The following is a 27,937-nucleotide window of genomic DNA, read 5'->3' on the forward strand; positions in this document are numbered from 1 at the left end:
GTGGCTGGCCTTCCATGGTACTTCCATGAACCCCATACAGGTTTGTGGAAGGTCCCTTATAGGACCAGAAAGAGAGTATTCCTGGTATTCAAAGCTTCAAGTGTTACTTCAAGCCTGCAAACAGCCTTAATCTTCCCAAAAAGGATCAGATGGAGGTTCCTCCAGGCTGACAGAGGTCCTGGGCAGGATATCCTGCTCCTACTGGCTGGGCAAAGCTTGTGCCCATGGAGAAGTGCTACCACTGCTCACTTAGTCTCTCCTAGTTCCACCTGAAAGCAGGAAAGAGAGGTGGAGCTGTTTTAGTTGAGGTATGAAACAAGCACAGGCCATAATAATATTTATCTGTTGCTCTTGTTACTGTTATTCCCAGCATAGTACATTGAATTTCACAGGAAAATATGTCAAGATTCTAGGGACAGATGCTTTTCTTTTTGAATGTGAGCTGCTATTCAGTGTTCAGAGTCTTAATGGAAGTTTCCTTTAGAAAGAAAAAACAATGTTAAAGTTAGATACTTGTCTGACTTTTGTCTCTTTAAAGTACAAAGACTAAAACTGAAGTTATCAAAAAATGATCTTATTCTCAATTTTGAAATCCTTGCAGTGAAATTGTCATGGAAAGATGTCTCTGGCTATTGACTTTTTTGAAGCTACATTTCTAATACTTGTTGTGGCTATTTGCTTTGTTTTCTGAGGTTTTTGTGTTAGCCTGTGATGGTTTTTCAGTTTCTTTTCACATTTACCTCCATCAAAGGGTGTCCACACCTCTGTGTTTTTATGCAGCCCAAAAAACCCATTTTTTTTTATCTGGGACCTTTACAATGATATATATTGTTAGGATCTTGGCAATGGCTCTTTTTTTCAGCTGTCTAATTCCATGAAGGAACTTTACTGTTTCCTATATTTTATTATAAATTAAATGCAGCAGTTACAAGCAACACCTGCAAGGAGATTTTGTCCAAGCCTTAGTATAATGCACCCTTACCCTCACTGAAACCATCATTCAGAATGAAATTCTGGCTTTGAGATTTGATGTTTACAAGGGTTTGAGGAGCTCAGAAACAATCTTTTTGCATTAGTTGGGTATATCAAAGGTGAAAGATTGGACTATGGAGACAGCAATGTTGTTCTTCTACAAAAAGAACGATAAAACCAGGTCAAAACACTGTATCATGTGACTGCAAGGCAGGCATTGCAGCTGTTCCGTGAATTGCAGACACAGAGCTGGGTTCAGCACCTCGGTTTGTTCCCCTCATGACCACAGAGACTCTTGTCTTAAGCTGGGCTTCTTCCTCCATGAACCAACCCATCAGCACCTCAGTCTCAGCACACAGCCAGGCATGCCTGGCTGTAATTTTAAACAGCAGTGCTCTCTGATGTCCTTTGCATCTCATCCTCCTGCTTGGATGTCTCTTGGACATCACAGAGCATCACTGCACCTTGTCCCTGGAAGGCTACACCAGGAGGAATGTCCCCAGAAACATCTGGGGAAAAGTATGCTTAGGACTAGGACTGTCTGTGGGACCAGGAGAGTTGTGTCTCTGAGGGCAGAAAGATCAGGAACGTGTAAAGGATGATTTCTCAAGTCCTACATAAAGACTCATGCATGGAAGGGATGAAAAGTGACCAGATTTCCCTCCCAACAACATAGAGGTGAGCTCCACCAAGGACTATCCCTCTCCTCTGTATCTGCTAACAGAGAGATGGCTGGATTTACACAGTCCTGAGAAATGGAACGGGAAGGTTTAAAATTCCCATCTCCATCCTGAAATATTGGAGCTCTCTTCAGAGCTCCCCAGACTAGAGTAATGGGGTCTTTCCTTTATGACTTGTACAACCTCCTATGTCATAAATGAAGCCCAAAAAGTGAGATGGACTGGAGATTGGAGGGCAGGGGCAGGTGGTGATGTCAGCAGGAGCTCCTTGCTGCAAATGGCAAGGAGCTGTCAAGGCAGGGCACTGCTGGTCCATGTGCTGAGCTAAAATGCCCTGTTCTCCTTGTCCTCTTTCACTCATGTATGACCTTGTTTTACAAAGGTCTTCCCAACAATCAAACCATAAACATGCATTGGAAAACCTGAGAGAAGTTAATAGTGTTGCATCCTCAGGTAGCTGCAGCATGTGTGTGCTGCTCTTAAGAGCTGCCAGTCACATTTGGAAGGAGAAAAATCACTCTGCAGAGGCAACCAAATCCAACATGGAGCAAGACATTTATATTCAGAGTCTGAGAGCAAAACCATATACAATATATTCAGTGGCAGAGATGCATCACTGACAGAAATGATCAGAGAAATTATTTTATAGAAGTTTCATTCTCTATTGTAAATAATGTAAATACTGCAAAATAGTATAAATTTGTTTGCACGTGTACATGCACAAAGGCTGCTATTGAAAAAACCTCTACATTTTGACACTAACTGCAGTTACATGAAAAAGTGCTATTTTTACCATAGGACCCTTGCTTGGAACCTCTTCAGAGAGAAAACTATTCAGTGTTTTGCTTTAGTCACGCTATCCTGCATCTTCTGGGTAGGGTATCTACTGTTCATGTGCAGGGCTGTGTTCAACTTACCTTTCCAGGGCTCTGCTCTGACACTTCTCCTCTGAAGTGAACCTGTCCCAAGCATGTATTCTTAAGACTTCCCAATGCAGGGCTCTGATATTATTTTATTTTTAGCTGCCTAAGGCCCCATTCCTGAGAACACTAGGTATTATGTAGACCTTTTTGTCCACATAATAATTATGTGTAATTATGTTATTGTTGTTGCTCCTGTTGTTGTTATTTTTCCTTGAGACTGGTGGGGAAAAAGGAACATGATGCTGTTTTATGGAGTGTAAACTAAAGTACATACACTGTGTAAACCCATTAAGAAAGTGCAGACAGCCAACATTTGGCATTTCCTAAATTTTTCTCAATTAGAATCACAGCCATTTCATGTTGTTTAATTATTTTTAATGTCATTTTACAAAGAGTGACAAATAGAGTAGTTTGACATGCCACGTTCCTATGGCCAAGCCAAGTTGCTTCTGCTTAAATAGCTGTAGCAGAAAATAATGGATTATTGAAAACAATTTTAACAGAACTAACGTAATTAATTTAGTCGTATCCAGCTAAGGGAGGGAGTTTAAGAGAAACTGATGTTTGCTGTTTAGGCATGCATAATTTAGAAGGAAAGCAAGCCCCTACCAAAAAGTAACTAAAGGTTAGTGAGCCAGGCCTAATATTAGACTTTGCTTAAATAGTTAATGTACAGGGCAATTGAAGTATATGGCCAACAACTGAAAACACTTAAATAAACACAGCCTCTCTGGGGGTCCTGAGGTGCAGTGAAGGCTCCAATTCACATTGCACCCTGCCCATAAAGAGATAAAATCTTCTGCAGTATTTATGGTATCTGTTTAGAAACTGATCATAACTGATGGAATACAAAAACATGGTGGTGAAATTGAAAATAAATAGGTATTGAAGGTGCAGATACATGTTTTTGAAGTGAAGTTTCAAGTTAATTTAAGCAGAGTTGATTTTCTTCTCACCTGTTAGCAGTTAAAGGCTGTAACTCTCTCCATGGCTCTGCAGGGCAACCACAAAATTGATCAATTTGTGAGAGGTGAACTCTTCACTTGAGCTGTGGTTACTGAAAACCATCAGCTGCTTTCAGGGGAATCAAAGTTGCTGATGGCAATACAAACACAGTAAAAGCATCCCAGGTGTTCTGAGGGGATATCATGTAGCAGGAACCAACTCATCATTGAACAGTAGCTCCCACAAATATATTTCTGTGAGTTAATGTGATTAAACGGGTTAGTCAGGTTAGCCAGTGTGTCCCCAAAAAGTCTGAATTTACTGAACTTATTCACTTTAAATTAATTTTGAAAGGGCCACAGCAGTCATATAATTTAGTTTCTGCAGAGTTCAGTATCATGTGGAAAATAATATACAGGGCCATTTTGGGTTGCTAGGGTGTGTTGGCTTACAGAGAGAGCAACTAATCAGGAATGCTACCATTTTGTGTAGTTCCTGGACTGGCTGGTTGGCATTTAGCCAGCTCATATCTTCAGCAAAATAAAATCAAAGCTGTTCACACCCTTCTGTGCATTGGCAGTGATCTGTCACATCCCCATAATGAAACATCAGATATAACAGAAAATGTTCTTATGGTATTTGACTTTGGATTCTCCTAATTTCCTGTTTATCTAATAATTTTCCTTTGGAATGGAAGGTTAGAAAAAGTAAGAATCAAGAAACAGGAGATGTAGTGACTTGGTGTCTCAGACACAAGTTTGAGAATTGTCACATCTGTAAATGGGAAGGAAGATTTCTTGCTTTGAAACTTTAATTTCCAACAGCAACAAGCAGAGTTGCTGTTCACAAAGCAATCACCATAGCTTCAAACTGCAGATCGGGAAAACTGTTCCAAAATGTTAAACAGATTTTCTGGTTCTTTGCAGGATCACAGTATGGATTTGGTTACTTCATGATAACCATCGTTCTGGATCCTGTGGTTAGGCATGTTGTTTCTCTAAGGCACTTGATGGGTATAGCACCTTTCAGAAGGAAACTAACTTTTAGATGGAAGGGGAATTGTGACAACCTTTACCTGGAAAATTTTAAGCCACAGATGAGCATTAAAATTTGCTGTGTTTTCTCTGACCTGAATGCCATGCCTGATGTGAAGATGCTTCTGCTGCAGCCTATGGCGGTCAAAACAGAGAGAAGCCTTAACACAGCAGCCTGAGGAACATTTCTGCTTTTCCTTAGAAGAAATCAACAAGTTCCTCCTCTCCATTTTACCCTTTGATCCTACAGTGCTTGAATCCAGCTAGCATAGGAGTCAGGAAAAGTCCTCATACTATTTCTTGTATTTTTTTCCACAACCAGCCATGGGCCCTTTCTGAGTGTGGGGTAGTGGCACAGTCACACCTTTAGATTGACCAGCTACTGCTAGTTTTCACCTCAGCCATCAGGTGAGTACTTTAAAAGATTTTTTTTTCTTGTTCATGTAATTTTATGTGCCTGCATTTGGAGGAGAACAAGGTTCTGTTTTATTCCTGTTTATCTCACTCTCGAGCTTCTCTGAGTAATAAGTCAGAAGCAAGTTGTTTGTAAGATGTCATTTCACATCTCAGTCGTGAGGACATTAATGTGAAGCCACATTTTGCACTTGTTTATCCTCTGCAGTTCTGGTGGTTTCACTGGAGATTTGATGGAGGAAATAAGGTCGGGATGCAGCTCTTAGTCCCATCCTGCAGAATTTATTCTGGCAAAAAAAGCTTGTGGGCTTCCTCCTCCTAATACCCCATGCAATGGAAGGAAACATATGCTCCTCCAAGTGACCATGGAAACTGGTGCCTTGGTTTCCAAGGTGATTTTCTGGCAAGTGGCCGAAGGAGGAAGCGTTAACAAAACAGGATCCTGGGCAGCAGAAAGCATCCACATTCCTGGCGATGCAGCAGCCTGCACTGAGGAGGGGGAAGCCACAGAGACAAACAGAAAGCTCATTTTAAAATCACCAAAGGTGTCAAACACCTGGCAAAGGATGGGTGACTTGGTCTGTGGTCCCAGCTTCCTCACACATCTATCTGTTTCCTTTTCTGCTTCTACCTGGGGAATGAGATCAGTTTTACCCAACTAACATCTTAAGGCTCATATAATCTCACTTTCAATAGAAAACAAGAAAAGCAAAATAACACAAGGAGAGAAAAAAGAAGCTGCTTAAAACTGACTCATACCTTGAGGTAAGGAAATTCTCACACTCTGTGTATATCTATATATATCTATATATATGTATGTATATATGTGTGTGTATATGTATATATAGATACATATTTAATGTTTCATAGTAAATAAGAGGGGCTTTCTTTCTTGTCATTTGCAAGACATGGAAGACACGTGAAGAAATATCCATTTCTCTTTAAAGTGCAATAAAGATACTTTGCAGAGCATGTGGGTAATCCTCCTGGGGTTCCAAACCAGCATACAGCAAAACCTCTTCCTCACATTCCTCAGGAGAACCAAAACTCTCCTTGTTTGCCTGTCAGTGTAATTCCTTCTTGGAGTAAATTTGAAATACAGTGATGTGCAACATGACATAACAGAGTGGAAGAGGAGGAAGGACTGGTGACAAGATCATTTCCTTTTGCAGCAGAGGGGAAGAGAAGTTGATACAGGAGATAATATGTGCTCCTCCAAGTCCTGTGCAAGCATTAAAGCCTGCCACAGAATGCTCTCACATCATCAGTTGTGGAGTCTACTGATTTATACCACTTACATGACCACAAGCCAGTACAGACATAACATTTAACAGTGGAACAACCCAGAAACAGCAATGTTACTGAAGATTAGATGAAAATTAAGACCATCCCTAGCAGAAGAGCAACCCATCCTGATAGAAGAAGTCTGATTGGGAAATAAAGGAAAGCCATTTAAGTGTTAAGTGTGCAATTATACTAATTCTTCAGCTATAAGTAAAGACTTATGAAGTTTGATTGCCAGGTTTTCATTCATGTCAGAAGGTCCTGTTCTATCCCTGCAGGATACAGTTATTGACAAGTTATTTTAAGAATGTTTCGTGGCCACAGGATAGAACTGAAGTATCTTTAAATGTGCTGGGAAGTATTTTGACATTAAGTCACTTACCTAATAGTGGGATTTATTTCAGAATTCCTCTTTCTTCCTCTCTCTTCAACTTTTAATAGAAAATCTGTGCTTGCCAGTGGTGGGGGAGATGTACAGCAGCAGTCTCTGAAAGCACTTTCCTTACCACAAATAGAGAGCTTTACTGAAAGCATGCAGAGGAAGCACTTGCTTATCCCACTGGAATTGCAGTGCAGATGAATAGTGGCTGAAGTGTTGGATGCATCAGCCACCACAGTAAGGGGAGATGATGACAAGGAGGGCAGATGTAACCTGCACAAGTAACTGCCAAGACAAGCCCTTCTGACCTTATCATTGATAAACTCCCATATGCATATTTTTCACCAGGTAAATCCAGGTTTTTCCTGAAAAAACATCTATTCCAGTGATAATGAAATGCTAAGTTTGCAACACATTGCTAAGTGGGTTCTACAGAGTGGAGCTTTCTCAGTTGCTCAGGAAAGATTGTCCGAGTAAGCCAACATGGAAACAGAAAGATTAAAAAAGTATTTCATTAAAAATAAAATATCATGGCTTCTATGAGCAAATTTCTGGAAACATTCCCTTTTTTTAAAATGTGTGTTTTTGTGGCAGCTGCAGAGAAAACTGTAGTATCACCACAATATTATGGTCACTCTTCAACTTTTCCAGTAAGTTTTATCTCCTTACGTTCCAAAATTCACAAATTTTATCTTTCCAGGACATAAAGCTCTTATTTTAAATTAGAAAAGCTGTTAAAGACTTCATTGTATATTTTTTTGTAATCTGAACATTCCACTATGGTTGTGCCATTTCTGTGCTGGCTTAGATCAGACATTTTTTCCCAAGTAACTGAGAAAGTGACACTGTAAAAAACACTTAGCAACAAGTGTGGCAAATTATTTATGCTTTACTTTCCCAACCAGAGTGTACCTGCACTTGGACACAGTAATGATGCACAGCATTATTCAAATTAGTTTAACCATTTCACTGGGGTTCAGGTAAGTTCAGTGGGGTTCAGGTCAGGGCTAAATGCAGCTCTTTGCATTTGTTCAGAACACTAAGACAAAACCTGCTGGTTCCCCTACAGATGTGAGCCATAACTTCCCCAGCAGTCAGATGTGCTGCCCAGGTACCACAGCTAGTTCAGAGCAGCTCAGTGTATCCCCAGAACTCGCAGAGGTCTAGCCCTGGCTCTGAAAGGCCTGGCCACGACAGTCACATAGCTCACCTGGAGTAACCAACACAGGTGGGTGACTCTGCCTCCCCACCACCTACCTATGGCAATGCTGTGGTGTGTGTGCCCTTGCAGGGTAAGGCAGGATGACTGAGAGTATATTCTCTCTTGAAGAATGACTAAAATTTGCTGCAGTCATTTCCTGAGACTTAGAGATATCCAGACAGACTATTTTTTTTTTGCAAGTAGAATTAAAATATCATAAAACTAGAATAGCATACTGCCAAGCAAAAGACTGAATGCTATTGTTCATAATTCACCTTTTGAAATACCCTCATTATCTCCCTGAAGTTTAAATATTCTGAACTACCTGAGTTCAGATATGTGTGTTCAAAAAACAATGGTACTCGAAGTCTGAGTCTTTTATTCTAAGATACACGTTGGCCATGTACATACTTTTCCTAAGCATTAAAAGCTTGGTATTAAACAGACAAAAAGTTTGCCAGATGATTACCACATCTACTTACCCTACTAAGGACAGCTAGAGAAAGAAGGCAAAAGGAACTCATAGGCAGGAGTCAGCAGAAGACTTGGCAGCCCTTAGAAGACTTGTGCATCAAGTAGTTACACACACCACTGGTCTGAGATCCATCATTTATATCCTCTTTTATGCACTGTAGCTCACATTTCCTTGGTAATTGTTATTACCAATTCACTTCAATAGAGGGCAAAAGAGACTGAAGTTGTCATCTCAGACTAGAGGCTGCATGCAAGAGTGAGAATTAAGAAATCTGTGAGGATTACATGCAACTGGAAATATAACCGAGGTAACAGAAAAATACTAGAGTTGTGCAGAAATTGGGTAATTTAATTTCCCTTAATGCTTCGCTGCTCTCCCTATCTGTGAATCAGACTGAAATAAATACAAGAGATTGATGAAACAAAATTATCTCAAAACTCTTCACAGTCATTTCTCTCTAGGCTTGAACAGATTGCAAGCACCAACTTAACAATACAGGGAAAATATATGGTGCGGTGAACTGGAAGAAGTTTCTTCTACATTTTCTTTTACTGACTGTTAATGCAGCAAATTTGTGAAAAATTCGGTGCACTTAAGGGAATTTCTTGTGGGGAAATACCATTTTATTAAGTTTATATAATATTTATATATGTGTTATTTATTATTTCTTTAGTTCGTTTTTATCTTCTCTCTGATTTTGTTCTTTCATTATAGCTGGGACTTTGCATTTCAAATGATCTCTTTTCTGTTACTGAGTTTCAAAGTTTCAGTAATGGTGTAAAAGTCCCCTGCTTTCAGACACAAAGGCACAATATCCCAGCAGTTATTAAAAAGTCTAATGTTTTATGAAATGTGAAATAATAGACTTTGTTTGGTCCCTGGGATAATTATTTCTTTCATTCCAACTGAGAATGCAGAATAGAAAGACAGCTGTGTTCTCTGCTCTGCAATGAATCCCACAGTGATGAACCACCCCAGCTCCTCTATCCTTAAAGAAATCCTCACACAGTGATACTTGTCTCCTGCTGTTTTCCCCAAATTTCATGTGCACTGATACAATTTTCCATAGTGGACTTAATATCTTCCAGGAATTGATACCTTTCCCACAAAACTCCCTCCAAGGTTGTTTTTTTTTTTTTTGGGGGGGGGGGTTTGTTGGGTGGGGTTTTTTTTTGGTTTTTTTTTTTTTTTTTTTTTTTTGAGCACACCTGTCCTACCAGTCCTCCAGATCTTCTGATTGTTTGCTTTCTACATGCTCATGGACTTTATTCTGGTAGGGCTACGGTTTAGGCCATATGAATTTTGTCCCCCAGCAGTTTACTGATACCAAGAAAAACATTTGTATTCAAAATTATCTTGAAAAATGAGAAAGAACTGATCAAATGAGGAAATATTATAAAGACAAGGGTAAAAATGTCCACTTAGGAACAAAAAATCAACTACAGAAATACAAAATGGGAAACTGCCTGACAAAGAGCTCAGCTGCAGAAATTGATCTAAGACTTATTGCAGAGTGCAAAAGAAATATGAGTTGACAACTGTGGAAAGACAAAAATTAAAATTGTTGCTGTGGACATGCTAGAAGGAAAATCATGTCCAAAATGGTACAGCCATATTATTCACTGTGGGTGAGTTCTTGCTTGGAATAAAGTATTTGTTGTTGAGCACAGTACATTAAAATAAAGGGTGAGGCAATGAAACAAACTGTACAGAGGCATTGACAGGTAGTAGAAATATTAAGAGGGCAGAAATGAAGGATGAGTGGATATAACTGCATAAGCATGATAACAATGGACTATATTCAATTAAAAAATGAACCATATTCATATTAAAGGAAGGGCATAGTCCCCAGCAGAAGGGGGGACTATTTCCTGCCTTTACCATTCCAGTCAAACCAGACCACAGATTGCCTGCCAGCAGAAGACTCTACCTCTAACAAAAGAAAGAAATATCACATCACATCACATACACCATTCATTTTATTTCCAGCCCATCTATAACACAGACTCTGGCCTTAAGGAACTCAGGCCAGACTTGCCTAAAATTTATGGAGGTGGAAATAAGCAGAAGTCCGATGCAAAAGAGTGATGTCATAGTGATTTTTGCTTCTTGGGTAGAAAACATCTGTCCAAAAATTAGTTTATCATTGCTCAGGGGAGGTGATGAGGACCTGATACCTGGCATCCCTTCAAGGAATCACAGAATTACAGAATGGCTGAGGTTGGAAGTGACCTCTGCAGGTCATCTTGTCCATGCCCCTTGCTACAGGAAGACCACCTGTACTATGTCCAGGAGACTTTTGAGTATCTCCAAGGATGGAGCTCCATGGCCCCCTGGTCCTCTGTGTTGCACACAAGTGACCCTGCCCAGACCACCTGAACACTTGCTTGTTGGTTCTTGTAATTGTGTGGATGTGAGAATGCAAAGGAATGCAATCATTGAGAAAAGGACTGTGAGTGGGTAAAGCCAATGCACTTAAAAGATTTTGTTAAACAATATCACCTTCTCTTACCATAGATTCTCTCACTGCATTTTTTACACTAACTTGTAATAGAGAGAAAAGCACAAGCAGTGATATGTGCTGGAAGGATGCAAGACCCGGATTTCTGTAATCTGGATGAGAAAAGCTTCAGAGGCATTAAGGTGATAGTTTTCCACATGTAATATGGCATTATCAAGAGAACAACAACCAGCTGTTCTCACAGATGCTGGGAGAAGGACAAGAAGAAAACTTCAAATGCTGCAAAATTATTTTGGCTGTGTATCAACAGGAGTGAAACTGGGGGCCTCATGGACTCCCCACCAGAGAATGTGAAGCATGTGATGGCAAATATTTGTCACCAGTGTCTGGATATGTTCAAACCTGCCTTTCTGCTGGGGGCTGGACCAGAGCAGTGACTGACAGCAAGCTTCTGATGCTCAGTGCCAGATTCTTTGTCAAAGGCCCTGTGACTCAGAGCTGCTGGTGCCAGCCCAGATCCACACCAGTTAAAGACTTGGTGTGTGTGCCAGAATTTTGTCACTACTGGGCTAAACAATCTCTTTTACTCTCTTCCTGACCTATATTGTTACAGTTGCTATGAAACCCTTACCCGTGGAAGCAATTTTTCCACTGGCTCCATGGACTGTCTCTGTTTCTCACTACCAGGAAGTTTTATTTCTTCAATAAAATTGAATACAGTCATGCTTGAGCTGGGGTGGGGATTAGTTAGCCTAACTTTTTTATTTCAGATGACTTTTGAAAAACTTGGCTGGAGTTTAACCAATTACAATTCTTCGAGTGGATCTTTTGCTATTATCCATCTGACAAAGAGATGGCAGCAGGGTGGTGCTGTTGCATTCTTGTCTTCATTTACTTTTTTTTTTTAAATTTTTAATCTCTTTTTCAGGAGTAACAAAACTGACAAAACTGAGCTTCTGAAGCTTAGGTGTTTTACCAAAACTAAACATAGAAATATTTTCATCTGGTACAAAGTCAAAAAACAAATAGCTATGCATTTTCCAACATACATGCTTTTCATGTGAATTATACACACAATATTCCCCTTGGCTTTAAGGTATCTGCAAAACTCAGCTCTGTAATCTATGAAATTGAACATTCAGCTGTTGAAGGCTGAATGAAGCCTACAAAATCTTTATTTTTATTATTACACTCTATATTGAAAAATACTGGAAGAAATCTTTATGCTGGGAGCAGGAGGTGGATCCTCTACCTGTATTTTTAGTAGGATCAAGTTAAAAAAAACCATTTTGTTAAAGCCTGGTTTTGAAGTGCTCTTTTTTTAAACTTTGCTATTATTGGATTATATTTTAATTCATTAAATGTGAAAATGGGAAGTATGTAACCAAGGTAACAATGATGTCCCTGGAGAGTATCCAAGTGCACAAATCTCACGTCACCATCCTAAACCAAGCTGTACCTTGACTGTAACCTGCCCTCTTCCCGTCATTTGTGAAACAAGATCTCACCAGCCAGGACCACGTTTTGGGGAGGACCTGCAAGAAAAGGGGGCAGCTAAATATTACACAATACAGGTATGTAAAAAAGTTACTGCAACTGTGTGCCAGGCACATCAAAACCATGATGTGTCTGCAAATGCGTCATGTGGAGTGAGCACTCCTGGCTGGGAGCGACGTAACTCACTCTCTCCCTGTAACCCACAGAGTGTGACACCTGACAAGCAGTCGCAGCAGTGAGTAAGGCACATCTTAGATGGTCAGAGGCAGATTGGATGTGTCACAGGGCAGCACACTAGGTTTCTAACTTAGGACACAAAAGAACAAATCGTGCTATGCATCATTATCCCCTCATCATATTGCCCTCCTTCTCTGATTCAGTTCTGTGAGTCTTTCCTAATCTGAGTGAGAAAAATGCAGTGTCAGATGGTGCAGATAACAATAATACCAGTGAGGCATTATCAACAGGGCAAAACCAGTAGCTTCTGTCCTGATGGTTTCACTCATGCACTTGCAGACCACTTCTGTCTTTAAGCAGACTATGAGAGAAGGTGTCTGCCAAGCAGAGCTGATTCAAAACTCTGCAATTAAATTTCTGAACTAATTTTTTGCTGAAAGTGCTTGCACTTAGACTTGCTGTAATACCAGGCCCTGCTATGACTCTAACCACAGCTGACTGACAACAGATAACCATATTAACAAGCGACAAGCTTATCTGACAAATAGCTTTTCATCCAGTTTCTTGTTTGTACTTTAAACATCCTGAGTTCTGTGAGTCATTTTGGTATCAACAATAGACTGGAGAGTGAAAATAGATTGCTTACAGGGTTTTTACTGCTTTCTGCCGGGAAAAAAAAAAGCTTCAAATGTTATTTCGTGCTTCTTCTTCTTTGCCCAAATATTGCTCCTCCATTTCTTCTATCCATTTTTACAGTTTTATTTCCATTTCTTCCCACCTCAGTCCAGTTCCTGTCTGGGCACTCCTCCAGATGTCTTGCAGTTTTAGGAACCCTTTACTTGCTCCTGGAACCAACACATGTGAGTAGATGAGTATATTGATGAGCACTTAAATCCCTTTTTATAAGTACTTCTGCCCCCACAGTATTCCTGCATAGTGACGATTCCGCATTCTCTGTGTTGCAAAATTCTCCTGGGTTGTGTCTGAAGGCTAAGATGGAGATGAGGACAACCTCTTCCCTCTGAAGTAGTCAACAACGAGTTGAATACATTACTACAGCTCTAGAGATGGGCTTGTTGTTCAGTCCTTGAGCATTCTCCCTTCAATTCCTATTACCTTTTCCAAATAACTCTGCCGTTACTTGTTGCTTTGGAGCTTTTTGCATCCGTAGGCTTCACATTTTCAGAGTGCTGAGTCCTTCCATGCTTGGGTGCATATTTGGACGCGTGTTTAAAAGACGCAGGGCTTCAAAGGGACCTGGCGCTCCCGCTGGAGCGGAGCAGGGCGGTGCCCGGCGGGGCGGGGGCGGCTCCTCCTGCCGGGAAGGTGCCGGTGGCCGCCCCGCCGCCCGCCCCCCGCCGCCGCTCCGCCCCCGGGGCTGCCAGCGCTCGGGGCGGGCTCGCTCCCCGGCGGCAGGGGAGCGGGCGCGGGGCGCCGCAACTTCGGCAAGATGAACGTGGAGAACCAGGATGTGCTGCTGGATCTGGAGGGGGAGGAGGAGGAGGAGGAAGATGATGATAATGATGATGGGGAGATCGGTGAGTAGGAGGCTGGCGCGGGGAGGGTCCCCCCTGGACAGCGGGCTCATCCCCGGGCTGCTGGGGCTCGGCGGGGCTGCAGCCTCGGGCAGCGCCCGGCGGGGCCGGTGCGGCGGGCGGGGAGCGCACCTGGTGGCGCCGCGCCCGGGCTGTGGCCGGCCGGGGCCGGGAGCCGCTGGCGGACAGGGAACCCGCACCGCCGCCCGCCTCCTTCCGCTAAAACTACTGAGGATTTTCCGCGGAAAATACGGGATGCCTTTATCCTGCTGGCGGGTGTGCGCCAGGTATGGTTGCCTTATGGAGCGCTGTGGCGATGGTCCTGCTCCCGTAGCATCGGCACGGCTCAGTGGGCGAGATGCACTGAAAACTTTGCCTGTTCCTTTCCATCTGACCTGAGGGAAACGCGTGAGACGGGGCAGAAGCAGCGCTTTGCCGGAGACCTTTGGTGCGGCAGTGATCTCCCAGCACGGGCACAGCCCGTGTCCCGGTGCCTTGGTCCTTAGGAAGATACAAACGAGCCACCGGCTCCGGCTCTCGCAGCATCCCTTTTCTCCCCGCGCTGCCTGACTGGCGTGCCTTAGCTTCACACCGAGCTAAAGAGAAGGGTAATCACAGAACGGCTTGGGATGGAGACCTTGAAGATCATCCAGTTCCAGCACAACTATCGTAGGCAGGGACACCTTCCAGCAGACCGGGTTGCTCGATCCTAGCTCCACCGTAGCTCCGTCCTAGCTGGCCTTAAACACAATCAGGGAAGAGGCATCCATCCACAAGTTCTCTGGGCAGCCTCTTCCAGTGCCTCCTCATCCTCACAGTAAAGAAGTTTTTCCTAATATCTAATCTAAACCTGCCCTCCTTCAGTGACACCTCTTCCTCCCCACAGAACAAAACACCCAACAAAGCAAAGTAAAATGTAAGGGGGAAATTGGCAAAAAAAAAAAAAAAAAAAGAAAGATAGTGATTTTGCTGGGGGGGGAAGGCATATTGTGTCGGCCAGAATAGCAGACATTAAAATGGACAGAGAGTTTTAAATTCAAAGTGTATGTTAGTCTCGTTCCAATGCCAGTAGCCCAGAACAATGACATTGTATTTACTATGGGAATGAATTCTATTAAAGTATTTCCAGAAAACAGCCCAAAAGGGGTTGTTTCTCAGCTGGTTTGGACTGAAGGGGCCTGTTCATTTCACTGAAGAGACACAGATTTACTTCAGTTCAGAAGCTGTTTTTCAGCTGCAGTAGCCAAGATGTTCTAAAGCCTTTTATTTCTATTTAACTTGTTAAAATAAATCTAACAAATAAGGAATGCGGGCAAAAGTCAGTTAGAAAGGCAAGTAGAAGCTGGATCTGTATACAGAAATTTTAACAAATAAAGAGGGTTTCTTCTCATTATTTTTCAAAAGACTTTGAATATTTTTGCTGAAAAGCACATATTTTTGATGATTTTTTAATATTTGGTCTGAATTTCTGCATTTGTAAAAAAGTTTAGTGACATTAACTCTTTTTTATTGCCTCCAAATATTAATCCGTAATAATGGTAAATACGGCCTGCCACATTTGTTCAGTTAGCTCACTCCAGAAGTGCATAAAGTTTGAGCCTCACCCAATGTCTGTGGAAATCAGGGAATGTCTTTCCTCCAACATTGTTACCCTTTGTTTCAGATGGGAGTATCCCTTGGCTTACAGTAATAGTCCAAAGACAAATTCAGTTTTCCATATGAAGTGCAGCAAAGGTGTTGTTTGACTCCTCTCCCTGAATTTAAAGGGTGGATCAGCACTGCAGTGTATTAATCAACAGCTGTCTTTTCCATTCTTCACCCCAGAGAACAACTGAATTTTTTCCTACTCATAACTCTTTATCCAGCTTGGGGATAGTTCAGCTCTCTGAGCCAGCAAATCATGGGTTTCATATACTGTATACAACAGTTGGGAACAACTCATGATATGTGGCAAAATTGCCTAAAAATTGTGCAGTGATGATTTCATGAGTTGTTATGCAGGGCCTGTTGCACAGCACCTGGCTTCATCTCATTTGCCACTCTGCCTTGCAAAATGCATGTGTAACTGTCTTAAGGTTTTTATATTAGATATGATATAATAATATAACAGGAGAACTATTTTATTAGTCTGACAAATATGTTCATCATCCATTTACTTCTGGTTTCATTTTGCCACTTGCATCTTCATTGGCACCACCATTCCTGGTTCAGGAAGTAAGCAGGATTTCTGCTTACTCTTTCTCTTTGCCTTGAATAGAACTCTTTCCAGTTTTATTCAAGGTTAATCCCAAGTGTTTATAGCTCATCAGAAAAGCATTATTATGGAATGTCGAAGTTTGCAGTCATGGAACATAAAGGGAGGAATCTGTCTCATTTTGGCATACAGTTGGCTTTGGTTATCCATGCTGATGACCAACAAGCCACTCATGTCAGAAGCAGTGTTAGGCAGGCATCCAGAGAAAGAGCTATACTCAAGTCCCAGTCCAGAGGGAGGTACCAGAGTTGCTCTGCCTGTTATACAGAGCTTTGAAACTAATTGTTTGGATTAGAGTTGTGCTTAGGGAAGAAAGTCTTGTCCTAAGGTTAGACTTTTTGGTAAGTTGAAACTTTTTCTTTTCAATGCTTATACAAGATGGACAACTTTTTCATTTGGACTCAGGCTGTTTTCAAGAGGATTTTTACATCAGTGGCATTTTTTTTCCCCATAATTTGTTCTTTCCCTGGTGCAAACCTCACACCATATCCAAACTGGTTTGCTTGTGTTGGAGGATTTACAGAATATTTGAGTATGGTTTCCAGAAAAATTAACTCGTGTAGACAATGTCCAGAGGCATCCATCCTGACTATCCATCTGACAAGAACTACTTTTGTCTTCATAAGGATATGTTAGCAACTTGCTTGCGCTTTGTGGTCTTGGTTTTACTCATATATATATATATATATATCTATATCCTATTTGCTTCTTGAGCCTTGAGTCTACATCTTGTCATCTTTTGACACTGCTGCAATAATGACCAGACTGTGCTTTATAGATGACCAAGAAAAGGGTGTTCTTATGTCAGCCTTTTTCTTCTCATACAATGTGCTGATGAGGATCCAGGGAGAATTCCAACTCTTCCTTCTAAGAAGGTTTTCGTGCTGTTGTTCAGGACACATTTATAGCAACTACGATAAAAATGTACAAAGGTACTGGTTTATTCAAGCGACATTAATTGTGGAGTCACGGCCTAAGACAACCAGTTTTGTTCAGCCCACTGTACAACTGGAGCCATGGCCTGAGGGGTGATGTTGTAATCTAAATGGTGTGGAGTAGGCATAGCTATTCTTCACCTCCTTACTTTTGCTCACTGTTATGTTCTCTGCTTGTTTCCTCATGGCATATACTGCATTTAGTCATGCTACCTGCCCAGAGCTTTTATTTTTTCCTTTTCAATAGCTCCAAAAACATGACGTTTCTTGTATGACCCTACAAATATTATTGATATCATATACTCCAATATGAACATATACCATACCCACAATGTCCTCCAAATTACTCCATTTTGCCTTCATGATTCTGCGAAATGGGCAATTCTCTACAGAAATCTTCTAAAGGCAATGGATAGCCTGAACATTTAAATTCTTTTTTCTCAGAAGTATGGCTTTGTCCTGCAATTTATTAAGTGTAATCCCCACCTTTGGAAAATTTCAAAGGGGCCAGATCTAATAATTTTTTAACATGCAAGACTTTATAAGCAGATTCTTTTTAAAAGTTATGTTTCTGAATGGACACTGCCTTCCTTTTCAGTCTACCTACAGTAGTAGTGAGTAAAACTGCCCCAGTGGTGTCTTCTCACACCTGGTTTTCTTCTCTTTTGCTTCTCATATTTGCAACCAACTTAAAAATTATTGGGGCACATTGTAGTTCTCCATTCTCCTGAAGATGGCAATAAACTGTCTGATGAGCTGAGGATAAAGAATTTCTGCTCCCTGCATTCTGTTTGCAACACTGTTCTCGTGCGTGTACATCTCGTGTGTGTATGTTCCTGCAGAAATGAGCAGGAATGCAGACACATGGTCTCAGTTATTCTATTAAATTACTCTTGGAGTTACTGTTGGGGCAGTGAGAAGCTCTTCCCAGTGAGCTGGGACTTGCACAGGTTCAGGAAACACTGGTGTGTTACACTGGTCAACATCTAAACCACTTTTCATGCCTTTATGTCCTTTCTCTTATATCTGTTACACTGATGGTTTACCTACATTTTTTTTTGTCTCTTCATACTTTGATATTTTTCTCTCCCAAAATTCTACCACTTCATCTTTGTAAAATCCAGGCCACAGATGAATATACAATCCAAGCCACACAATGACATCAACCTTGTCACCAAGTGTGGTTCTATTTGAAAGTACACTGCTGGTACCTCTCACTTTTTAAGGCTGATTTAATGATTTTTCTGCAAAACTCCTAAAAACCAAATGGTAAGAATATAAATATTTAATTGCAATATGATTACCAGTTTGCAGCTATTTATAATTCATAAATTCTGGAGGAGATCAGAGAATCAGGTGGGAATTTAGGAAACTTACACAACCTTCATACATATACCAAATTTAAATCTATTTTTAAAGGGTTTTTACCGTACCTGTATTCACAGTTGTCCATGAAAAACTTTCTATACTGTGAAAATATTCTTTGTTCCTGTATTTTGAATTTAGCTGTACTGAACATATGAGTGCATTTTACAGGTATGTCTACAAACTGTAGGAGGACTTATCTGCCAGTGTATTAGCCTGTGCAAATTGCACAACTTCAGTAGTAATAGTTTTGTTTCTTTTCCTGATTATGAAGTAATAAATTTTATGGTGGATATTTATCACAAGTCATTCCCTGAATTTTTCCTCTATTTACACAAGCCACAATTTCCTTTAAGAGGAAGAATATGCTGTTATGCTCAACAACTTAAGATTTTTTAAAACTACTTTTCAAGCATTACCATTTGTAAAAAAGAAAACTCATAAATTCAATATGTAGGAAAAAGTCAGAGTTTTGTTACATGGTACAGCATTCCAGCAGTTCTGTAATGTTACAGTTACTAAAAGTAATGCAATCAAAAGCTCACAAAAAACTGTCCTAATGTCAGTTGATTTGCGCTTTATGCAGAGTATGAAAATGCAGATAGAGAACTTAAAGAGACCAGAGACTTGGAAAGGAAGATGTAAATATGCCACAACAGATGTTGTGTTTCCACAAAAAAGGACCTTTCAAGAGCAATTAGAGAAGAATTACTAATAAGATCTGTTACTATATGCCTGGGAGATTCTTAGAATCACAGAATGGATAAGATTGGAAAGGACCACAGTGGGTCACTGATCCAACCTCCCTGCTCAAGCAGTGTCATCCTGGAACACATTGCACAGGATTGTGTCCAAATGGTTCTTGAATATCTACAGTGCAGGAGACTCTGCAATCTCTCTGAACAATCTGTTGCAGAGCTTGTCACCTGCACAGTAAAGTTCTTCCTCATATTCAGGTGGAACTCCTGGTGCATCAGTTTCTGCCCATTGCCTCTTGTCCTATTGTTTGGCACCACCAAGAAGAGCCTGGAAACATCCTCTGGACACCCTCCCTTCAGATATTGATAAACACTGATGAGGTCCCCTCTCAATCATCTCTTCTGCAGACTGAACAGGCACAGCTCCGTCAGCCTTTCCTCATAAGAGAGATGTTCCCTTCCCCTGATCATCTTTGTCACCCTCTGTGGGACCCACTCCAGGAGCTCCATGTCTCTCTTGCACTGAGGAGCCCAGAACTGGACACAGCACTCCAGATGTGCCTCAGCAGGGCTGAGTGGAGGGGCAGGATCACCTCCCTGGACCTGCTGGCAGTGCTTTTCCCAAGGCAGCCCAGGATTCCATTGGCCTTCCTGGCCACAAGAGCACTGCTGGCTCATGGGCAGCTTGTTGTCCACCAGGATCCCCATGTCCACAGAGCTGCTACCCAGTAGGTGGGCCCCAAGGCTGTCCTGGTGCAGAGGGTTATTTTTCCTCAGGTGCAGGATCCTGCATTTGCTTTTGCTGAATTTCAGACTGTTCCTCTCTGCCCATCTCTCCAACCTGTTGAGGTCCTTCTGCAGGGCTGCACAGACCTCTGGGGTGTCAGCCACTCCTCCCAGCTTTCTGTTGTCCAAAGTTGTTATAATTTATGCCATATAATAAAGTTATCGTTAAAATCACCTCATCGTAGTATTTCCTCATACCTGCCAATTCCTTGGAAATGATGGGTGGCATGCTGTGCACTTAAGATATAGTCTGCCACTAGACGTGTGGCAAACCCCAAGGGGAATCTGATACTAAAATGGGTGATTTCTGCTGTGATTAAAAAAAAAAAAAAAAAAAAAGAGAACCAAACACAAGGGTGCTTTTGTTTTACATGGCATAAATTGAAGAGTCTTGAAGACCCTTTAAAAAAAGTCAAATCAAATAGCATTAGCCTAAGTTTGGGATTAACTGGTGTAGCCAGGAAAAGGGGTTACTGATTGCTGTGCTTTTTACATAATGCACAAATAATAAAACTAAATATTGTTTTCTTGACATGAGAAAACCTTTAGAAAAGGTGCTTCAGGCCTTAAGCATATGGAACTGCTGCAGCTGCGTGTTTAAAAGATAATTTATTTAACAGAGGGTGAATGTCAAGGAGGACAGCTCTGAATATGATGCCATAGATTGGTTTGTGGGCTGTTCTTATATTGAGGAAACAAAGGAGAGGGGAGAAATATTTTGCAAGTGCTGAGTATCCTGATCAATAGAAAAAATCAGATTATTTTTAGTGGACTGTCACTAGTGCTACAGTGCATGTCTTTGGCATGGTCCTTTCTAACAGTCTGAAATATTGCTGTACAAAATACGTATTATTAAACTGATATTTTATATATATTTTAATATGAAATTTAAAAAATATTCACTAGGGGCCAAATATTCAGTGGGCCTAATATCACTTGCAGTTTTTAGCGTTTTCTGTTTCAAATTCAGTGTGAGTGTAGGTGGAACAGTCTCACCTCTGAGGAGAGTGAGTTCATCTGCTTCATTGGCTGTGAGCAGAGACTGCTCGGACATTGCTGCTGTCTGGTGTTCTGGTTCCAGTCTGATGGATCTGGAAGTTGAAGTGAAAACTGGAGGCTGTAATGTCACAAACATGTCAAGCAGCACAAACTGGTTTGGCTACAAAAAGTATTCCAGCCCACAGCCAGCCCACAGCAGCAGCCTGTCTCCTTGGCATTCTGGCCTTATCTTCCACTGGGGAGTCTCAGTGCCAGTGTGGTAGGAATGCAAAGCTGCAGAGAAGGACACTGCACACTTTATCTTCTTATTGCTGCTGTCTGTGGCAAATGAAAGCTGGCAGTCATGTGCACTGCCACCAAACAATAGATTGGTTTTGGTAGTCTGTCTAAGAATGCAAGTATCTAAGCATAGATCTATTGTCTTTTCCACCCCTCACAATTTACTCAGGCATCCCACATCTCTCTGAAGGCTTTGTGACAGAAGAAGTGTCTTGATTGTATCCCAAGGGAATATACAGACATCTGAAATATATTTTTGCTTAATTCTATGGAATTACTCTGTTCTTACCTACCCCATTCTCAAGTATTTGATAACAGCAGTAGACATATAGGCATGGTTCCCTGCAGGGACTTGAGAAGTGAGCTCCTGAGGCATTCTTAATGAGTGCCAGATTCAAATTGGAAAATTAATAAAATATATTAAACTGCATACTGAACTTTAAGAAGTGTAGTTACAAGTCTGCTGGACCATAAACATTCTTTTAATTGTTTTTGTGACTCATGTGGTAGAAACAGCAGCTTAGTTTCAGAATGTTGTGTAAAGGCACTTCAATTTAGTTTTTACATTAAATACAATTAAACAATTAAAATAATTTCCAACTAAACCACTATTCATCAACATCATTTTGACACAACTGAAAATTAAAATTTTGTAAGAACTGCCACCAACAGCAGATTTTTCTTTGCTTTTACTGTTTCCTTTCCTTTCATTTTTTTTGTAGATGCAATTCATCTGGCCCCATTAATCTGGTTAGTCAGGTTCTCCTGCATTTTTTAGGTATGATTTATTATGGGACATTAAATATTTGCATAGGAGACTGCTTACATTACAGTCATCAGAATGAGCTGAGCAGCAGTGTTCTGCTGTAGGAAACAGCTACTACCTCTTTTGTGTTTAGTGCTGTTTGAGACCAGCTGGTGCAGCAGGCTAAATGCCTGGAAAACTTGAATTCCCATGGTGTCTGTCTGTCCTGCAGGCTTCCAGCATGGCTGGAGATAGATCACAGAAGCACAGAATGGTTTGGGTTGGAAGGACCTTTAAAGCTCATCTAGTCCAGCCCCGCTGCCGTGAGCCCCATCTTCAACTAGATCTGGTTGCTCAGGGCCCCATCCAGTCTGGCCTTTACTGTTTCCAGGGATGGGGCACCGACCACCTCTGGGCAACCAGTCCCAGTGTGTCACCAACCTCACTGTTAAAAACTTGTTCCTTATAAGTAGACTGAGTCTACCCTATTTTAGCCTAAAACCATCACTTCTTGTCCTGTCTCTAAAGGCCCTGCTGAAAAATCTGTCCCCATCTTGCTTATAGGCCCCCAGTTTGTCCTAAAATGACACAATAAGATTTCCCAGAGCCTTCTTTTCAGCCTGAAAGCTCTTGGTTCTTTTTGCAAAGCTGTAGCAGAGACCCGTGACCTGTCCCTCTGCTAGTTTGGGAAATTACAGTCAGTTAAGGAATCTTCACTGTCTGGGAAGAGTGGGAGCAAAAGGTGCTTGTGTTGAGATACCCTGCACCTCCTATGGTGTGGTGATACTAATGGACTCATGTCAGGAGAAGGGGATGAGATTAGTGACTTTTCAGTGGGTGAAATATTGTGGATTTTTTCCTTCATTTGTGGGAGGAATAGTAACTAAAAAATGTCATCTGGGTTGCAGATCAGGTTGGAAAGAATGAGAAGTAATTGTTAAACACTGGTGATGTAGCAACCCCGCTAAAGATGCTGCCAACTGGTATTAGTAATCCAAGGATGTGCTAACACAGTGGAGGAGTTAAGAGCGATGACCAAACAGCCTGTGGAGAAGCTGTAGTCTATTACTGTGATTCAAGAAAGCCTGAGAAAAGCACCAGATTTGAGTTTAGATCAGTGGAGAGACTCATACAGCACAAACCAGGGTCTTACCTGAAGGTTTTCATAAAATAAAAAGTGTTGAATTCATGAAAAGAGTAAGGAAATGGAAGTGAAGGCAAAACATGTTGAGTTCTGGGTACAGGGTAAGAAAGAAAGCAATTAAAAGTGAAAGAGGAAGAACTCTTGACAGTATTGGCAAGGGGAGGGCTGGCCAGTGCAGCTATCAAGAAGCAATTGTTTACTGTGGGTGGTGAGGCACTGGAAGAAGTTCCCCAGAGGAGCTGTGAATGCCATATGCCTGGGAGTGAACAGGGCTGGATGGAACTTTGAGCAGCCTGTCTTGTGGAATGCGTCCCTGTCCATGGCAGGGGGGTTGGGAATTAGATGATCTTTAAGGTTCCTGCCAATCCAAGCCATTCTGTGATTCTATGATTCTGTAATTATATTCACCTATTTATCTGCTCAGGAACTCATTAAGCAGCAGCATAAAGATTCTTCCAGTTGAGTTCATCAGGAAAATAAACTGCAGAAGGGACTAAGATAATATAGCTATGGGTGCAGTGAATTGAAATAATTCATCTGTGGCACTTTCATGTATTTCTTAATATATAGTAAAAATTGAAATGTGTTCATTGGTAATTTATCCAGCAGGAAAAAAATTGCCATCTTTATACTCTTAGTTATTTGCAAAAGAATTTCCACTGCTGTAGGTTTGGCACTGCAGTAAGAGATAATAAGAAGGCTGAGTTGATAATCCAAAGGGCTCTAGCAGTGCCAGAGAGTTTTATTAGTTTGTGTGGAATATTAGTAAGATTATTTGTGTTCTTTTTCTGTGTTTTTTTTCTGTAAATAGTCTAATGGAGTTTTTACAGGCATTAATGAATAAGGATGAGGTCAAGCAAGGCTCACTTTACCCTTGTGAGCAGTCCTTTGACTAGAGTGGGAGTAGCATCATTTTTGTAAACAATGTTGAAAAAGCAGAATTAGTCCCTAATTGAGGGAATATCTCTATTAAATATTTCGTCTTCATATATGCCGATTTATTCTAGGAAAAATAATTAAATTCATTTAATCATTCTGCTGTCTGTAAAATACAAGAAGGAATTTCTCACTAAAGCACAATTTAATCTATAAAGTGGTGGTAGTACTTAAGACACAACCCAGCAATAGTTCCTACAATATTTGGTAAGACTTAAACATGTAATAAATTAAAAAAAAAAAAAAAAGACACGAAGAATAAGAGTCAATGCTGGAATATATTTTTCCTTGCTGACAAACAAGTGAGGAGAGAGAAAGCTTCAAGAGCAATGCAGTCCAGCCAAGGAGAGCTCCAGATGTTTTTGTGAATTTATTGGAGTTTACAAGAAAAGCAAAGTTCATCTTTCACAGAATCGCAGAATAAGCTGATTTGGAAGGGATCCACAAGGATTATTGAGTCCAGCTCTTCGCCCCATGCAGGACAGCCCCAAGAATCACACCGTGTGCCTGAGAGCATTGTTGAAATGGACCCTGCCAGCCTCGGTGCTGTGACCACTTCCCTGCAGAGAGTGTTCCAGTGCCCAATCACCCTCTGGGTGAGGAACCTTTTTCTAATATCCAGCCTAAACCTCCCCTGACACAACTTCAGGCCATTCCCTTGGGTCCTGTCACTGGTCACGACAGCAAAATCTGAGATGTCCTTTAATTGCTAAAACTACAAAGTATTTGCTGATTAGGAAACCAACGTACAGTTTGTTTCTAAACTCTGGGTCCAACACCAAGAATGCTTGCAGGCAGAGTCTTTGCACCTACGCACAAGTTAAAAAGTACATCTAGGTTTTGACTTAATATTTTCACTGTTTTTAAAGTAATTAAAAGTATCTTTTGTGGACCCTCCCATAAACACACTGTTTAACATCTGAGTGAGGAAAATACTTTAAAGCAAACATGCTGAGAATCTCCTTACAGAAATTCAAATATATCTCCTTTGAGACATGTAAATTTGATAGCAGTGGGTATAATTTTATAAATCTATCTCAAGATTTCTAATTAGATAGTTCATTGATCCATAGGCATTGAAGGCTGACCAAACAGCTATCTGCAATTACAATTGTGTTAATCATGTCAGCTCCCAATGAAAAGGCTCCATAGCTGCTGCCTGGAGATTTGGCATTGGTGAGGAACACCAAGGGATCAGCTTGGCTGCTAAAAAACCATAGCTTAGCTGCTATGTTTGGAGCCTGGGGCAGCTGCTGTGTGAGGGCTGCCTTCCTGTAAAACACAGAGAAGGCAGGGTATTCTAGTTCCCTGTGTAAAGGGGTAGTAATTTTGACAGTATGGTTGAGGTTGATCTTGGCAAATTTGTCTCATGACAAAAGCAGAAGTAGCTTGTCTTCTTTGTATTTCCTGCTTCAGGTCAGCTGTTTTGTTTTAGTTGATCTGGGATAAAAACCAAAAAAACAAAAATAAATCACATTGTTTTAAGCAATGAAGAAAACACCTTCCAGTTCAAGAAAGCCCTCAGGGACCCTCAACAGTGCAGGAGGTATAAAAGCAGCTTATCAGACTTTTGACCAGAGGCCAAACTCGACAGTCCTCTCCAAAGCGTTCTGTCGCAGTCCTACAGGCAGTCAGCCTTAGAGTATATGCATGTGTATCAGGTCAGGTTCTGGGCATTCATGAGACCTAGGCAGGGGGGGAGAGTGTTCACACAGAAACACTAAACAGCTTGTGCTGCTTCTTGGTTTCATCCTTTTTACTTCTTAAAATATCAGCAGTACTGTGTTTTAGCAGCTGCTTTAGATAAGATCTCACTAACTCCTCTGGAATTACTCAGGGAAAGAAAATGTAAAACCAGTGATATTTTATGGAGTTTGAGCTCGAGTTTGGACTCAACCTTTTGATAGCTGTTACACTGCCACCATTCCATGTGCTTGTCTCAGGCTGTGGTAGGAATACTGATTTTTACAGGATTACCTACAGCCTGCTCCTGTAGTTCTCACACAACAGCGTAAACTTCTGAGGAAGTAGGCTGCTGCTCCTTTCTATGTCCCAGTCCATGTAGGGAAGGATTACAAGCCAAACATGAGAACATAAACATGAAAATGATTCTTTCGAGATGGGTGGATCCAGCAGCATCTATGTTATCTGTGTAAATGTTGCAGTCTTAGTCCCCAGAGCCTGGGGGAGCTGTTCAGTAGGTGCTTTTCAGTGTGGGTTTTTTCAGTTTATTTTCCAACATTTTTCATGATGAAAGCATAAATAATAATAATACTCCATTTATAATTTGTGGTTTGGTTGCTTTATTTTAATTTGTTTCTTCAGAGTGGAGGAGGGTTTAATTAAATGCATTGGGGATAGATGTTTATCCTGTGCTCTAAGATCAAATGTGTCCATCAGAAGAGCTTCTGCATCTCTCACTGTGTATAGTTCACCAGCCAAACTCATTAACCATTTTTCTCATCAGAATATACCTTAGGAACACCTTGCATGCAGAAATAAACATTAGAGAAATCCTGTTTGCTGTCATGATGAGTCTTTCTGTTCTTTTCCATATCCATCTCTATCCTCTTTGCCGTTTTCTTGTGCCACCTTTAGGGCCAGTCATTCTGGCATTCAGAATGCAAGGTTTGAGTCCATATGAACAGGTCTGGCTCATGCAGAAGAGAAATGTCACTCACAAATGGCATAGGATGCTCTTCGGTCCAAACTGCACAGCTGAAGTGCCAGCCTGGAGCAAGCAGGGGTAGAGGAGTCATTCCATGATTTCATGTTTCTGCATTTCTCCAGTTTGCTGATTCGAAACTAAATAAAAATCTGGAGATAAAATCCTCTGGTTTGTGTTCAGGATTCAGACTGGATGACCTTGCAGGGATCACTGGATGACTAGAGCCTTCTAGTCTTACAGTCTAGGATCCACACATTTTTAAAGGGCATTTTTCTTACCTTTGGCACAAAAAATGGAATCTGCAGTAAAGCCACTCTGTCTCCTCTTCAAAAACAGAACAAAGCTCAGCATATTGGTATCAAGGGATAATGGCTAACTTCCTAACAGCCCATCACACTTGCATTTTCCCTACTGTAGTAACGAGATGTGTAAGCATTCTAAACTGACCTTAAATGAAAAACAACTCTCTAGAGGCTGCTGGTTGGGTTTTGGTTTGATTTCATTGGGAAATTGATTTTTTTACATCTTCTCCCTTCCACAGTTTTGAAGAAATGAATTAGAATCTCATTGGAGATGAGTTTGTGAAGAGGGCTATCACTGGGTCTCTCTCGTGGAGATCTGTAATGCTGTACAAAATGAGCAAACCCTGTGGTTGTTCCTGTGTTACTGCCATCTGGTATGTTCATAACATCTAAAACAGTTTAGCAGGATTCTTTACAGACACCAAAGTAAAATGTCTGTCCCTGCTTTCCAAAACAAAGCATGCATTTCCTCTTCTGTGGGCTTTTTTTAAGATTTCATGGAATTACACAGTGGTGTAGGTGAGATAGGAGGAAAGGAAGGGTTTGGCTTTTTCCTTCTTATTATTCTTGCAGCTTGGTTTTGTTATAGCTGAACAGTATCTAAGATTCAATGCTAGTCATTTTCCATCAGGATCATTACAGTATTGTCCTGAGTGCTGTTAGCTCCCTCCTGAGATACGCTGTCAAAATACACATAATTTTATTCTCTGTGCTAAGCAAAAGGAGACTTGTATTTTTAAATTCATGAGTATTCTTTACTGATAAGTTGTTAGAGAGAATTTACTCAGCCTAGGATGTCTAATCTTCTGTGAAGGAGCAGCAATTGCCAGAGAAATCTAGACATGGCAC

At 41.1% G+C, this 27,937-nt stretch overlaps 1 protein-coding gene and 1 long non-coding RNA gene across 3 annotated transcripts in view; one reads left to right on the forward strand and one right to left on the reverse strand.

Moving 5' to 3' along the window:
- Window positions 1-11,889: 11,889 nt before the first annotated feature.
- LOC119708261 lies at window positions 11,890-13,688 on the reverse strand. Its single transcript, XR_005259011.1, has 3 exons — window positions 13,559-13,688; window positions 13,089-13,287; window positions 11,890-12,303 (listed from the first exon to the last, which is right to left on the reverse strand). It is a non-coding gene; the product is annotated as an uncharacterized LOC119708261 (long non-coding RNA).
- A 40-nt stretch (window positions 13,689-13,728) lies between these two features.
- The window catches only part of ANO6 (anoctamin 6), a 71,030-nt gene continuing 56,821 nt past the window's right edge, over window positions 13,729-27,937 (forward strand). For both annotated transcript variants that reach the window (XR_005259010.1, XM_038154423.1), the window contains exon 1: window positions 13,729-13,980. Coding sequence is in view for 1 of the 2 variants with exons in the window: in XM_038154423.1 (XP_038010351.1) it covers window positions 13,893-13,980 (88 nt within the window). In the remaining variant the exon portion in view is untranslated. The remainder of the gene's footprint in view (window positions 13,981-27,937) is intronic.

This window comes from Motacilla alba, chromosome 1A, assembly GCF_015832195.1.
Source record: "Motacilla alba alba isolate MOTALB_02 chromosome 1A, Motacilla_alba_V1.0_pri, whole genome shotgun sequence".
In the NCBI taxonomy this organism is placed as follows: domain Eukaryota; kingdom Metazoa; phylum Chordata; class Aves; order Passeriformes; family Motacillidae; genus Motacilla; species Motacilla alba.